The 14,598-nt window shown below is 47.9% G+C and overlaps 1 protein-coding gene across 1 annotated transcript; it reads right to left on the reverse strand.

The window, feature by feature from the left end:
• Positions 1-1,225: 1,225 nt before the first annotated feature.
• CCT5 (chaperonin containing TCP1 subunit 5) lies at positions 1,226-14,585 on the reverse strand. Its single transcript, XM_008689904.2, has 11 exons — positions 14,414-14,585; positions 11,744-11,804; positions 10,870-11,034; positions 9,296-9,494; positions 7,492-7,684; positions 7,268-7,417; positions 4,871-4,990; positions 4,035-4,220; positions 3,303-3,440; positions 2,551-2,731; positions 1,226-1,504 (listed from the first exon to the last, which is right to left on the reverse strand). The coding sequence occupies exons 1-11, from the start codon at positions 14,516-14,518 to the stop codon at positions 1,377-1,379; spliced, it is 1,626 nt and encodes a 541-aa protein (XP_008688126.1). The 5' UTR covers positions 14,519-14,585; the 3' UTR covers positions 1,226-1,376.
• Positions 14,586-14,598: the final 13 nt, after the last annotated feature.

Genomic DNA, 14,598 nt, shown 5'->3' on the forward strand with positions numbered 1-14,598 from the left:
GTGGGGGCGAGGGGGAGAGGGAGAATAGACCCCAAGCTGAGTGTGGAGCCTGATGCGGGACTTGATCCCAGGACCCCGAGATCATGACCTGAGCCGAGATCGGACACTTAACCGACTGAGCCACCCAGGCGCCCGCATTCAGCTTTCAAAACTGGACCGTCTATTCCACAACGTGCTGCTGGAATCCCAGCACTCACTCCTAAGCCTGCAGGCTGCTTGCTTCGCCAAAGCACCAGTGCAGGCACAGAGAAGAAATGATGACCCGACAGTGAGGACTGATCAGCATCCAGGCTCATCAAAGGCAACCCTGAGACGTCACCGAGGTCAAGGTAGACCACAATAATTCACTTCGTAATTCTGGTTATCTGACTAGTCCCATGAGGAAATCCTCTCCCCCTGGTGGCAAAGAAGTAAACTTATCATGATTCTCCGGAAAAATGCAATCTAGAGAACCATACACAGGGCAAAACGGCGTAGGGGAGGAGGGGCCCCAGGAGTCAGGCCGCCTGGCTTTGACCCAGCTCTACTGCTCACTGGCCAGGAGGCGCAAGCAGGCAATCCAGACTTGCCTGGAAGCTGTGACAGGACACACGTCCCCTCCCAGGGAGGGGAGAGCAGCACTAGGCTAGCTCAGACTCTCAGAATAAGGCCCAGCCTGTGCCAAGGCCACGGTCACTTTAGGAAGGAGACACTGGTCTACCCATGCATGGTAACCACAGGACCCTTCCTTCCACTCAAGCCATTCTAACCTCCCCGTGTTGTCCTGCTGAAAGGAAACCCCGGCGGGGCTCTGAATGGCCCTTCTAAGTTCCTGCAGGTGGTGCAGGACCAGGGCAACGTGATGCCTGGGGGACCACGTGCAGTCTTAGCCTACGCTCGCTCTGCGGTCTCAGCTAGGAGCATGCCAGTCAGCCCGCGGTCTCGTGGTTTCCCACACTCCCCTCCGACAGGTCACTCCATCTACTCGGACGGGCAGGGCTGAGCTGCGTTCATTGGATCAAGCCCACAGACATCTTGAGAACAAACTCTGCTGAAGCTGTTCAAAGTACCCACAGATTAAAAAAAGAGATCTACTCAAACCCCGTCATTAAGGCCCGTTTGACTGGTACAGTGTTTCCTGAAGAGAAGGTAGCAATGGCTTGAAGAGAGCGCTTTCATGGAACGGTACAAAAGCCTGTGAGATGGCACCCCCACAACCGAGTGTCTTTGAACGATAGAACCACGGTTACCAAACAGCTCTTTTTATTGACCGTTACAGCATCCACAGTGTCTGAAAAAGGACACAGTAATAAATAACTGCCGATGCGTCACAAGACATCCCTTTATTCAGTCATAGCCGCGGGTCTTACTACTACATCTGATTCTCCATTTTTTCCTTACTCTTCGGATTCTCCGGGCTTCCGGATGTCATCAATCTTCAAAATCATTCTAACCATTTGTGTTGCAAGAGAGATCTGTTGCTTCTTGCCAATCAAAGTTTCTATGACGTGTTGCTGCTTCATATCTGAAAAATTCGAACAGATTATCCTAAATATGTTTCGTATTAATAACTTGCTCTCATTTATAGAATCACAGTAAACTTAAAAATACAAATCTGGAAGAAGCCCCCAGTCCCAGTTTCATTTTCAGAGGAACAGGATTTCATCACTCCCGCGGACACTCTGAACTTAAACGTGGGTGCCAGAAAGCTGCGGGTGGAGGGGACCTCTCTCCATCGACAAGCTCAGGTGCTGGGCGACTAGCTAAAGTCTTTCAGAGACATCTCACCCACGAAGTATTCACTATAACATAATTTAGTAAGCCCAAAGTAAGTGAAAAAATTGGACTATACCTGAAATGTAAAATAATTCCAAGCCCAAGAATTATAAATGTCGAAAGAACCAGTCATTCAAGTTAAAAACAAATTTAAATATTTGTCTGACAAAGAGTCGATGCTGTTATTGAAATCTGCTGGCTGTGAACATGAAAACCACAGCACAGCTGTCACTCCAAGTAAAAGCACAAATCCTTGGATTCTGTGGTTGGGGAGGACTGCGGGACTCTGGACACGGCCCATTTGTACAGGAAACCTGAGCGCCACCGTTCCAACAAGCTTCTGCTAGGTCAGCCTGTAAACCCCAGCAACTACATCACCCAGGGACACACTCTGGAATTTGTGGACACAACCCCAGAATAAGCGGACAGCAAAAAGTCCGTTTCAGAGCTGCTTCCCAGGACACCCAGAACCTCCCTGACAGACACCTCTGTAAAAACGCAAGAGGGGAATGATTTTCTAAAACTAGAGATTGAAATGGAAGTCATCTTCAGTATAGAACAGCAGATTGTATCTTACCATTATTAAAATCAATGCCATGTTGCTAGGAGCAGCAGTCTAAGCAACTCCTAAGGTAATCAAATGGAACTTTCTAAAACTCGGGGCCGGATTATCTCTAGCGTGTAAGTGTTTAAAGATACGATAAGCTTACGCCGTGCACGACACACTGTGCAGCCAGCATGAAATCAATCGCTTTCAACCCATTGCAGCCCCTCCAAGTGGCGACCGCTCCTCACCATTTGTACCCTTGTGTAAACAGTCAATCCCAAGAGCGGGGTTCATCTCCTTCACTTGTCTGGCTCGGACTTCGGTCATAGTCTGGATGGGATTCATGCCGCTGTTTTCAGAAAGAGCCATGGGGATGACCTCCAGCGCATCGGCAAAAGCCCGCATGGCATACTGCTCCAAGGTCGGGCACTGGAAGGGGACAGGGCTATAGTTAGCGTGCTTGGCAGAAAGGAAAAAAACCCCAAAACCCAAAAAACCAAGGCTGCAATTTGGAAATGTAAATAAATTGCATACTTTGAAAACCTAACTGATGAAGAATTCCAAGAAAAGGCGGTCTTATTTTAATCTACCAGAATATGTAAACGTCACTACAAAGGGAAGAAAAGGTATACATCTGAAACAAGTCTCAAATCAGCTCTTACTACTTCATTTTTTTTAAACTATTTTTTTTTAAAAGATTTTATTTTTTGACCGAGAGAGAGAGAGAGAGAGAGAGAGAGAGAACAAGCAGGGGGAGTGGCAGGCAGAGGGAGAGGAAGCAGCAGGCTTCCCGCCGAGCATGGAGCCTGACACAGGACTCGATCCCAGGACCCTGGGATCACGACCTGAGCCAAAGGCAGATGCTTCAGGGGTTCTGGACACCTGCACCTGAACACGTGTGCGAGGATCACAGCAGACGCTGGTTACCCGCGGCTACCATGCTCCGTCCGCAGCAACACTGCCGTACCCACCGGGGTCAGAAACGCTGCGTGGGCTTTACCTTGTCCGCCTCTTGGCTCACTGCCAGGGCACAGGCTATCTCGGCGGCGCCTCCACCGTACACCACACGGTTGTCACGGATGAGGTTCCGGATGACACACAGCGCGTCGTGAAGGGATCGTTTTGCTTCCTCGATGATCTGGGAAACAGCTTTGCCTAAGTTACTGTTATCACAATACCTGTTTGAGAGTCAGCTACCTGCACACTGATTTAATCTAGGTGTTGGCTGGGTACTGGAAATACTAACTCCCCTAATAAGCTGTTTTGGTTAAGAACAAATGGAGAGAAAACGCCAGTACATTCGTTACCAGAAGTTTCTACCTTTACCCTCCCTTTCTTCTCTGTAACGTAGTTAGAACCACGCAGAGGCAGGCAGGGACTCTTTCTGGGACCCATGACCAAGGCGAGGGATCAAAAAGTCCAAAACTGACCAAGAAAAACCTCCTGAGTCTAACTGATCACGAAGCATTCTCAGGGAAGGGAGAGATTACCGGTAGTTATTTGCTGGGGTCCCCTATTTTCACTAAGAGACTCAAAGACCAGTGTGCCCTGCAGAATTTATGATGGAACATGGTCTTTGATAATTTCACATCCTGGTATATCACAATTTCTTTGAGAAAAATGATTGTTTTTTAAAAAATAGCAATTATATCTCACTTAAATACATTACGGGCAAAGCCAAACCACATTCTAAAAGCAGAAAAAATGCAGGACAAATAAACTGGATTCTTACCATCTTATTTCCTCCTCTGATGAAAATGGTCACAGCCCTGGAGTTCTTACATTGCTCAATGACCAGCATTTTGTCCTTAGTGGTCCCAAAGGAGATCTCTTTTACAAGACCAGCAAAGCCCAGCTTCTCAGAAGTGAGCTCTGAGAACCGTGGGACGATCCGGCCTCCCGTCGCAATGGCGATGAGCTAGGTGGGGTGGGTCAGGAGGAGGAGAGAGACGATGCTGGTGAACACTGAACTTTCTAAATCAGACCACAGATAAGCCAAGCTAGGACCACCTTGTGTATCCAAGTGCTAACCCACACTAGCCCGAAATGTCAAGGTCAACCCAAAAAGCCGTGTCAATCAGTGTGGTTTGAAGGGCTGGTGTCTTGGTCTGGCCCCATCACCCTGCACACTCCCCATAGCTCTTGACTGCCTCTCCAGACTGGATCGAGCTCAGCACAGCAGCCCCTTCCTACCTGGCTGCAGTGAGGACCAGAGGCCATGTATGTCTGGGCACAGACCACATCTGGGACGTCCGGCCATCAGCATGTGGCCGACACAGAAGTGGGTAAGACAGGGCTTCCTGCCTCAGACAGCCAAGTGGGATGACGTATGGAAAGCATTTCTAAAAACCAGAGCACCAGAAATACACGGCTCTGCTGTTCTCATAACAGTATACGTTTTTACAAATAAAAACAAGATTCCAGCACTTTTCTCTCTCCTAGCTCCTCCTCCTCTCATCTACGGAGCCTTGGCACGATGTGGTTACTGAAGGCCAGTGCTATCAAAGCAGCCCCATACCCGCACAGCTCAGCCCCTGCATTCAGAAGTCTCCGCACGGCGCGTCCTACCTCTATTTCAGGTCCTCCTACCCAGCGAACTGCAGGCAGGTTATTCTGGAGAAGTAAATGATTCGCTTCATCATCGAATCCCCACTGGCAAATAGCTAGGTTTGCCCCTGTTTCTTTAATCTGGGGAAAAAACCGCCACAGTCATATTAATAAAAACGTTCCTCGTGCTCGAAGAAAGATAGGCTACAGTGGGGTTGCATTAAAACAAAGCAGACAAGAGAGAGAGAAGGAACACCCAAGTGTCTACTTTCTGTCAGGCCCAAATTCCAAATAATGAAGAAGTATCAATGGAAATCACCTCTTATTTTTTTGGAAAAATTATTTATTTATTTGAGCGAGAGAAAGTGTGTGCGCAAGTACACACGTAGGGGAGGGGGAGAGGGAGAATCCCAAGTAGACTCCAAGCTCACTGCAGAGCCTGACACCGGGCTCCATCTCACGACCCTGAGATCACGACCCGAGCTGAAATCAAGAGTTGGACGCTCAACTGACTGGGCCCCCCAGGCGCCCCTGGAATCCCCTCAGTTTGTAAACTATGCTTTAAGGATCAGTAATTCATGCTGAACCCCATGGCTACAGCGAAATAAAACGAGGACGTGTCAACAGGCTTAGCACCGCCCCAGTACCCAGGGTGACAGCCGTGTCTCACCACAAACACCCGTAAGGCAAGTTCATTCATGTACGTGTCCAACAGGAACGGCGTCTTTGATACACACTCCTCTCCACTAGCTTTTCTCATTTGAGTGCATGACCCTCCGTGGATTAACAGATGGATTTTGGGCCCACAGAGGTGACTCTTCCTCCCACCCCTGCACTAAGCCACTTGTCCCGAGAAGGCAGCAATGACCAGAACCGTCTGTGCATCCTGCCCTCGGCGGTCACCTGTGGTGGCTGGGCCACGCCTCACATCCACTCTGTCTGCACCCAAGCCTCTTGAATCATCCACCACATGGGCTCTCTGCTTCTAGCCCATGGCCCTCTGGAACTCAGTCTATTAACAGCCCACTTGTTCTTGCACTGCTTCTGGCACATTCCTGCTGTCAACAAACCCTGGCTGTCCCTTGAAATCAATCCGCGTCAGCACCTCTCCTCGAACAGCTACTTTTCCATCCCATGTGTTCAAAATGGAAGGTGTCCTTCTTGGTCCCCACAACCAACAACAACGTTCCTCTGTGGACAACTCTCATTCTTTAGAACGTTAGCATCTAGTCCTGTCACATTCCTACTATCATTCTTGGCAACCCACACATCTACCAACACCATCTGTCCAACTCCCCTGGCCTCTTAGTTCCTGCCACCTTTTCGCCCAGTGCACCTTGGCTGGCACTCCCACGGCAGCCCTGTAGCCCAGATAATGGGTTTTCGCTTACCAACTCCTGCCAGCATGCTCTAACCTCTCAGCCTTGCTGTTCCCTGCACATGCCAACCACGTTCCTGCCTCAGGACCTTTGCACATGCTGCTTACGCCCACCTTACCTCAACCTGGAATGCTCTTCACCCAGGCACACAGCTCTCACTTTGCTTAGGTCTCTGGCCATATCACCACTTCAGAGAGGCTTTCTCTGACCAGTGTCCTTCACAGAGCCCGTACCCACTTTCCCCTTATTCTGCACCTCAAGAGCCAGAGCCCTGCTTTGCTCCCTGCTCTATCCCAGGTCCCTACAACAGTGCCTGGTATACCGCAGCCAGAGACACGGGTCACACAGGAGTAAATGAATCCAACTACTCCCGTGAAGACAGACGGCAAGATAGCCTCTCGTCTGTTCGCCACGAGAAGTAACGTTCGTGGAGTGCCGATGCTGTAAATTCCCAAGGACAGAGACCTGAAGACGAGCCACTGTCGGGCTTGTGCACACGTAAAATATCAACAGCCAAAGAAAAAGGGTTAAGGTGTTTACAACAGTCTGACTTGAGCAAACAACTGGAATTACTATTAATTACATTCTAGTTTAATTCCAGTTATTCAGTAACTCTCCTCTCTACGAGTTATATTTAGATGTCCCGAACACGTGCTGAGCTGTACTGAAGTGGTCCAAACCTTGAACGTACTAGGTTACAGGTGTCCAGGAAAGCAAGCATTGTAAAATCAAAAGCACGGCTCAAAGTAAGCCAATTCTTTCAGGCACTCCACAAGTTACCACCTTAAGACAAAATCAGCTTGCTTTCCTCCTTAAGCCTTTCTGTGCCCTTTGATTTCTTCTCAGTGTGGACACTTATTACTTTTACAATTTCAAAGTGAAGTAAGGTGGCTCACACCGTTAACACGCCGTCTGGAGCCACACGAGGAAGCATCCAACAGCGCAGGTGAGCGCCAGGAGTTACCTCTCAGGTACAGGTCGACGGCTAACCGCATCCTTTCAGAGGCTAAATTTTACTCACAACTACGGTGGGACTTACTTGCTGAATCATCTCTTCAAACTTCTCCTTTTCGTATTTCTGAAGGGCCTTATAATCTTCTACAGAGGTCACGTCCAGCTTATGCTTGGTCTTCGGTTTGGGTGGTTCAAACGGGCACGTGAGGATTGCAATCTTAGCATTTTCTACTTGCTACGGGGAGAAAGAAACCCTTAGGCTGGTGGCTTTAAGAGCGAAAAAGCTGAAGCTGAAAGGCACGGACTTACTTTTGGCATCTGCGGGTGACTGAAATCCTTGTCCACGATCACTCCCTTAATAAGTTTCGTGTCCTCCAGCCTCCCACCCACTTTGCCTTCCACTTTGATGAGCTCAAAGTCCACGTCTCTGCGCTGCATGTCCGCCACGGTGAGGATGGCATTCACGGCGATCTCGGCCATCTGCCGGTGACAGCTGTTAACCCTGAGGGAAACCCAAGACAAAACTTTCACGTTCACGGACAACTACTCTAACCACAGCAGGACATGGAATACAATGTGGTAACTCAGGGATATTTTATAGAACTAGGGATGTTCTCAGTCTATAGAAAGCAATGCCACTGGAACCCGCACTTTCAACAGTCTGGGGCAGGGCTTCCTAATCTGGGATCCACAGACCCCAGAAAAAACCTAACTGGGATGGGGGAAAAAATGACATCTTGTCTGAACGAGGTGTGGCACTTAGTGAGGAGTGTGGGGACTTGCCATGACTACGATCTTTGCAGGAATTTCCACCAACATCAGTTACAGACTGGGGTGGGGGGGGGCAGTGGCAGTATCTTTTCTGAAACCTTTGAACATCTGAACAGATTGCTCAATAAATTTACTTCTGGTTGTAGAAAAACTGCATGGAAATTTAGTACTTGAAACACAGTGCCTGAAATCGAGTCATTTTAGAGAGAAAAGAACCATGAAACTCTAAGTGTTGTTAGTATCCTAACCAGGGGATTTATACTACTTTGCTTTATGCTGAATATATTTGGTCATTATTGGTTGTTTTGAACATCTTCTGTACTAAAGACCTATGTGTGCTTGATTTTATGAAGACCTGCAAATACAGCAAAGTCAACTTACAAAGCCACAACAACGTGAGATTTGTGCATCTGACTACGGGTAACACCTGCCTCCCTGGAGAAGACAGTGCTCTACTTGGGACAGAGGCCGTTCCTCTAGCCAGCGAGTTTCAGCACCTGCACGACAGGAGACACCTCGCACAGCACTGTGGTGGAGGCCTTTCCCTGGGGGTAGAGGGAGCAACGATCTCTGTGGCACTCTCCCCGACAGCTGAGTCAAGACTGCCTTCCTTTTTGCTAAACCATCACGCACACAAATTAAAAATTAAAACATCTCTCACACTGATCGTGATTCAAAATAACCAGTGTAATAAACCACCTCAGGGTAGATTTTTATCCCACATCATGGCAAGAGCCAGTAAATCTCTGTTATTGTTCAAATAAGTGTGTCCCTTGGCTGAGGCTGCTTTGAGTCTCCAGGGAACAACTGTGTCTTTGAGCCCCCAGACGTGGCAGCAGGCCTGGTAAATAGCAGGCATTATGCAAACACTCAAAACACCCAATGTAACTCAATTTCAAAACGCCCCTCTCACTAAATTAAAATTCTGTACCAGTAACTTGCTTGTCGAATAAATGAAAAGTGGAGCCCCTCCCCCTAAATGGCTTCCTAGCAAAGAAATGGTAGAAGTGTTTTTGAAAATTAACATTCCCCAAGTAGGACCATTTTCTGCTTGATTTCTAACACAGCCTATCCTACTAAATTAAAGAACAGTTTCTCTTACAAATACTGCGGGAAAAATTTAATACCAAAGCCTGGAACTTCTTTTTCCAACTAAAACAGATGCATGTGGCTATACCTGCATTAAAAACAAAAGCAAACCAAAACAACAACAAAAACAGAGTGCAGTACATGGAACCAGAACGAGGCCAGCAGCGGCCACCAGGGAGGATGTCTTCAGCAACAAGCACACACACTCTGCTTCTCTCCAAGGGCCAACAGCGGCACTCTACTGTAAACGTACACTTTGGAGCCCAGCGTGGTCTTGGCGGTCTGAATCAGGGGCTCAGTGTCCTTCATGTCAACAAGGACACTATCGCTGATCTTGTCCAGGTGCTCGATAGCAATGCGGGCGGCCTGTTCGTAGCCGTCGGCGATCCTGATCGGGTGAATGCCGCGGTCCAGCAGCTGCTCGGCTTCCTCCAGCAGGGCGCCGGCCAGGACTGCAGACAGGACAGTGCGCGACCAGATCAGAAAAACGCTAAAGCTTATGTGATCAATACCGATTAGACGCTACCCTAGAAATAGGAAGGTTCTGGAATTAAGGTAAAAGTATCTTGGGGACAGAGGTATTTTTTTTAAGAGAGCCTCTGGGTTTGCTTTTAGCAAAGATCTAACGGCAAGCCCCTTATACATGGGTGTTCAGCTCTCGGCGATGCCCGGAATGTAACTGAAGGATGTAACCTAAAAACATCTTTCTGAGGGCAAAAACCTCTTATGTTTCCCGGGCCAAGAATTTCTTTTCTTTTAGGATTTATTTCATTTCACTTAAAGATTTTATTTACTTATCTGAGAGAGAGAGCACGAGCAGCGAGAGCAGCAGACTCCCCATTGAGCAGGGAGCCTGATGCGGGGCTTGATCCCAATTTTTTTTAAGTCATCTCTACACCCAACACGGGCCTCTGACTCACAATCCCGAGATCAAGAGCTGCATGCTCCACCAAGTGAGCCAGCCAAGTGCCCCTCCCAGGCCAGGGATTTCTATTCAGTAAAATTTGTTGGTGATAAGAGGATTTTAAGAACTTACAATTTATCCTCCCTACCATCTTCCCTCCTTCTAGTGTTTTACGGTCACAAAGAGGAGGAATACTGCTTGTTTTACTACTGCTACACTCCAAGCACATCCATAATACTGCTTGGTACCTGATAAATATTTGTTGAAATGAATTCAAAGCTCAACTGCAGAAAAGGTAACAGTAAAGCTGTTTCCCTCTCCCACCTTCCCCAACTTTTTAAGTATTTCAGACCTTCAGAAAAAGTACAAGAATAGTAAAATGAATAGTTTACCAACACCATTTTACCACATTTGTTTTCTCTACAAATGCACACACGTAATTCTGTTCAACTACGTGACAATTAGTTGCGAAAATCACGCCACCTCAAAGTGAGCAACCAGCCCCAAGTACAAGGGCATTCCCCTACAGCACTATAATGTAACCGTCATGCTCAGGAAACTTAAGGGGGGCACTACTCTGCAATGCGCAATCCACAAATCCTCCGTGTATCCCAAACATCCCTCACAGCTGAAAAAGTAAAACAAAACAAAAAAGCACCCACCCAATCAAGTGTTATGCGTTACAGCTGGCTGCCATTTCTCTTTGGCTCCCTTGACTTAGAACAGTTGTTTAACGCTCCCCAACCCCTTCTTGTTCGTCCGGGAAAAGGACTTTTGGGCCTTGTACTGATCATGTCCTTCAACTTGGATTTGCACGACTGTCTCCTCACACTCTGATTCGGAGTAAACATTCTCGGCGGTGTGTGTGATTCTAACTAACACCTCTGAAACAGGGTGTTAGGAAGGCTATTCTGCTTTCTTACCAACCACCCCTGTGGTCCCATCTCCAATTTCATCATCCTGTGATTTGGACAGCTCCACCATCAGCTTGGCAATCTGGTGATCGACGTCCATCATGCTTAGAATGGTGGCACCGTCATTTGTCACCGTCACGTCACCATCCTTGTCCACCATCATTTTATCAAGTCCTAGAAAGATGGCAATGTTTACAATGGCATTAAGCAAAAGAACAAAACCAAAATCTGTACCAAAACCTATAAGAAAAACATAGGCCTCTTGACCCAATTCCTAATTACAGAACTTATTATAAAAATTTTACATAAAAGGGTATCTACATGCAGACACTTTCAGGTAAGCAAAACACTGGAAGCAATCCTAAGGGCTAAAGCTGGACAAATGGGAGAAAAAAAGGAGCATACTAAATGTATTATTATTATTTTTTTTAAAGATTTTATTTATTTATTTATGTGACAGAGAGACAGCCAGCGAGAGAGGGAACACAGCAGGGGGAGTGGGAGAGGAAGAAGCAGGCTCCCAGCGGAGGAGCCTGATGTGGGACTCGATCCCGGAACGCCGGGATCACGCCCTGAGCCGAAGGCAGACGCTTTAACGACTGCGCTACCCAGGTGCCCCTAAATGTATTATTAATTATAAAAAGGGACAACTATGACTTGGAAAATGCTAATGAAATGATGTGAAGAGGGAGGAAAAAACCCTGACATAAAACCGTACGCGCCTATGATCACAACCACGTTGAAAGCCCGGAGCACACAGAACGAGTTTGTTAGTGCTGGGGGCCTAAGATGCCCCCGCCCCACATCCCAACTTTATACAAGGGTTGTAGCAACTGTCCATAATTGACAACATTCGTCAAAAAACAGAATGATAGTCTCCTACCATTTGGTCCAAGTGATGTTCTCATTGTATTTGCTACAGCCTTTGCTGCCATGATATGAGACTGAAAAATGAAACAAACAGAAAAAACAAATGTTCAAGTTACATATCATAATAGTTAAAAGCACACAGCTGATAATTGTAAAATCTACTTTTACATAGTTTCTGTTCTCTAGAAGCTTTTCTATTTAAGAGACAACATTCAAGTCTAAGTAAGTGTGGTAACCTTCACAACTACCAGCTTCAGTAGACCATTCTTATGTAAAAGAACAGAACTCAGTGCTTTAACTCACCCATCTATGAGGCAGGTTCTCTTACTTGCCCCATTTTACAGCTGAGAGCAGGGGCAATCTGACCGGACAGGCCGTGCAAGACCACTCTGCAAAGCTTATCTCGCGCAGAGAGTCCAGATGTAAGCATACGACACCTTGAACTATCACCCTATGATACACGGCAGAAACGTACCCTTCTCTTTCATGGTCAAGCTGATACGCGACCTATATGTGAAAAGTCACCCTTGCTTGTCACGTGCCAAGGGTATCAATAAGTAATGGGAACTTGTAAGCATCCTTTCCTGTTTGCACACATAACCGGGCTCATTTTCCCTCCAAATGTTGTTTCCTTTGCTCCCAGTCTTGCTGTCACCAACCTAACCTGGATCCACAGCGCCCTACAGAAATGTAGGGTCTCTTATCTACTCTTATCCTTTAGATTCATCCAACACCAAGCTAAATCATCTGTTTTTCTCAAACACATTATTTGCCAGTCCACAAACCTTAAATGACTCCGTAGGGCCCCAACACTGAAGTCTGAAGGCTTCAGCGTTTCCTTCAATGCCCTCCACAATATAAGAGCTAGTTCCCTCCCTGTGACGATGGGCCATACTTTGTTCCCCAAATATGTCCTATGATCCTTGAAACAGCACGGGGCATAAAAGGCGCTCTGCTCATCAAAACCCTGACCACCTTTCAAAGCAGTTCAAACGCACATGTTCTGTGAAGCCCTCCTGGGTCACTCCATCTGGCAGGTAAGAAAAGACAAACTTCGTACATCTGTGAAAATGCTGGTCGTCATTAAAATACAGATTGACGGATTTGTCTGTGTAATGTAATTTTTAAAAGATAATCATCACAGGTAAGCAGTTCTTAATCAGGGAGGATTCTGTCCCTCGGGAGACATCTGGCCATGCCTGCACACATCTTTGGTTGTAATAAATGGGGTGGGGGCTGCTACTGGCATGGACGGAGTGAGTAAAGGCTGGATGCCGCTCATCGTCCTGTACAGGACAGGTCCACACAAGGAAGAATGATCTGGCCCCCCAAATATTAACAATGCCAATGCTGAGAACTCTGGCTCTAGACCACTGGCTTTGGAGTCAACCACAGGTGGGCTCGAATCCTGGCCCCATTCTTTATCGACAAGCTGTACCACCTCTCTGAATCATGGCCCCTCCTGAAGTGACCCCATGTAACCCTCATCCTTAGCTTGAGGGAGCTGTACTACCCTCACTGAGAAATGAGGTTGAGACGTTGTGTAAACAGTGAGAGGACTGTATGCTTTCTTCACTTGTTTAAAATACAAAGACACCAAGCAAACACACCTTAGATCTGGTGATGCCAACTCACTTTTAACAAACCCTAAAGAAGTCCGTGTCCTTTCAAAGCTTCCCCTGCATTTTCTGTCAAAGTCTGTGTTCAGATGACTTTCTCACCTGGACTCCTGTCCCTGGTTTAATTCCCCTGGTGCTTTCTGTTCCCTTTTGTCCACCAGACCCCACTTCCTAAAGTACAGTTCTACCTGAATTATGGTTCTGCTCAAAACCCCCTTACTGGCTCCCCTCCTTCCCAGGGCTAAATCTGGACTGCGAGGCGTTCTAGAGCTTCCACCTTCCAGGGAACTGCTGTTTACTTAAACGAGACTGGGCTCCATCAAAACCACGCTGCTCTTTCCCTCTACAATGTGCCATGCGTTTTCCTGGCCAGCTTTTTGCCTTTGCTGTCCCCTCTCCCCCAAATGCTACCTCTGTCACATTCAAAGCAGTAACCCCATCCCTGATCAAATGCCACCCTCCACCTTTTATCCCCCTCCACAACGGTGATACGCTGCCTCCTATTCCTTGCATTATGATTATGGGTGTCCACCTTCCATTCTGGCAGTGGTATTCTCTTCTCTAGGGGCACACGATTTTCGTTTTTACGACACCACATCCAGTATCGCGCCATGTATAAAGGTGCTGAGAAATTAAATACTTTGTAAACGACTAACCCTCTAACCAGTGACAAAGAAAGGGAGCCTCATCCTTTGGGGGCTATTGCTTGTTTCCTGGCCAAGTAACCCGAGAATACCCTCCCTGCTTCTTCCCGATGGAAACACTGTACGAACGACCAAAGGCTGGAGAAGCCATCGGAGGCGGGCTCACAAACCTAGGCACTGAACTGCCCCACCCAACGCTAAAGGGCGCCAGCGGCTCTACCCCAACCCCTAAATTGGGATTAGGGGCTTCTACGCCGGCCTCGCCCGAGCTCAAGGAGCGGGGTAGAGGGCCGGAGACGAGACGGGGTCCCCGACCTTTCCGGGGAGCACATGGCGGAACCGCTCCCAGGCTTGCGCAGGCGCACAGCCACGGGCTTCGGCCGCCTCCCCTCATGCCACCGACAACGTCCGTCCCGTTACCTTGAGAGCCTCAAGTCCCATAAGACGAGATTTGCGATCCTGATCCTTGATGATGAGGAAAGGGCGCCCATATTCGTCGAAGGCGAGGGTCCCGACCGACGCCATGGTGCAGCAGCAGTGGTTACTTTCCCTCAACCGGTGGACACCGCCCCGGAACCGAGAACAAGCCTTCCGCTCGCGGGAGG

This window comes from Ursus maritimus, unplaced genomic scaffold, assembly GCF_017311325.1.
Source record: "Ursus maritimus isolate PB19 unplaced genomic scaffold, ASM1731132v1 scaffold_15, whole genome shotgun sequence".
Classification (NCBI taxonomy): domain Eukaryota; kingdom Metazoa; phylum Chordata; class Mammalia; order Carnivora; family Ursidae; genus Ursus; species Ursus maritimus.

Excerpts from the sequence above, each read along its gene's own strand:
- CCT5 (XM_008689904.2), bottom strand. The coding sequence starts at position 14,518 with ATGGCGTCGGTCGGGACCCTCGCCTTCGACGAATATGGGCGCCCTTTC. Across the intron at positions 11,805-14,413 it reads TGGGACTTGAGGCTCTCAAG|TCTCATATCATGGCAGCAAA; the intron begins GTAACGGGACGG and ends TTCATTTTTCAG. Across the intron at positions 4,221-4,870 it reads TAGGAGGACCTGAAATAGAG|CTCATCGCCATTGCGACGGG; the intron begins GTAGGACGCGCC and ends CACCCCACCTAG.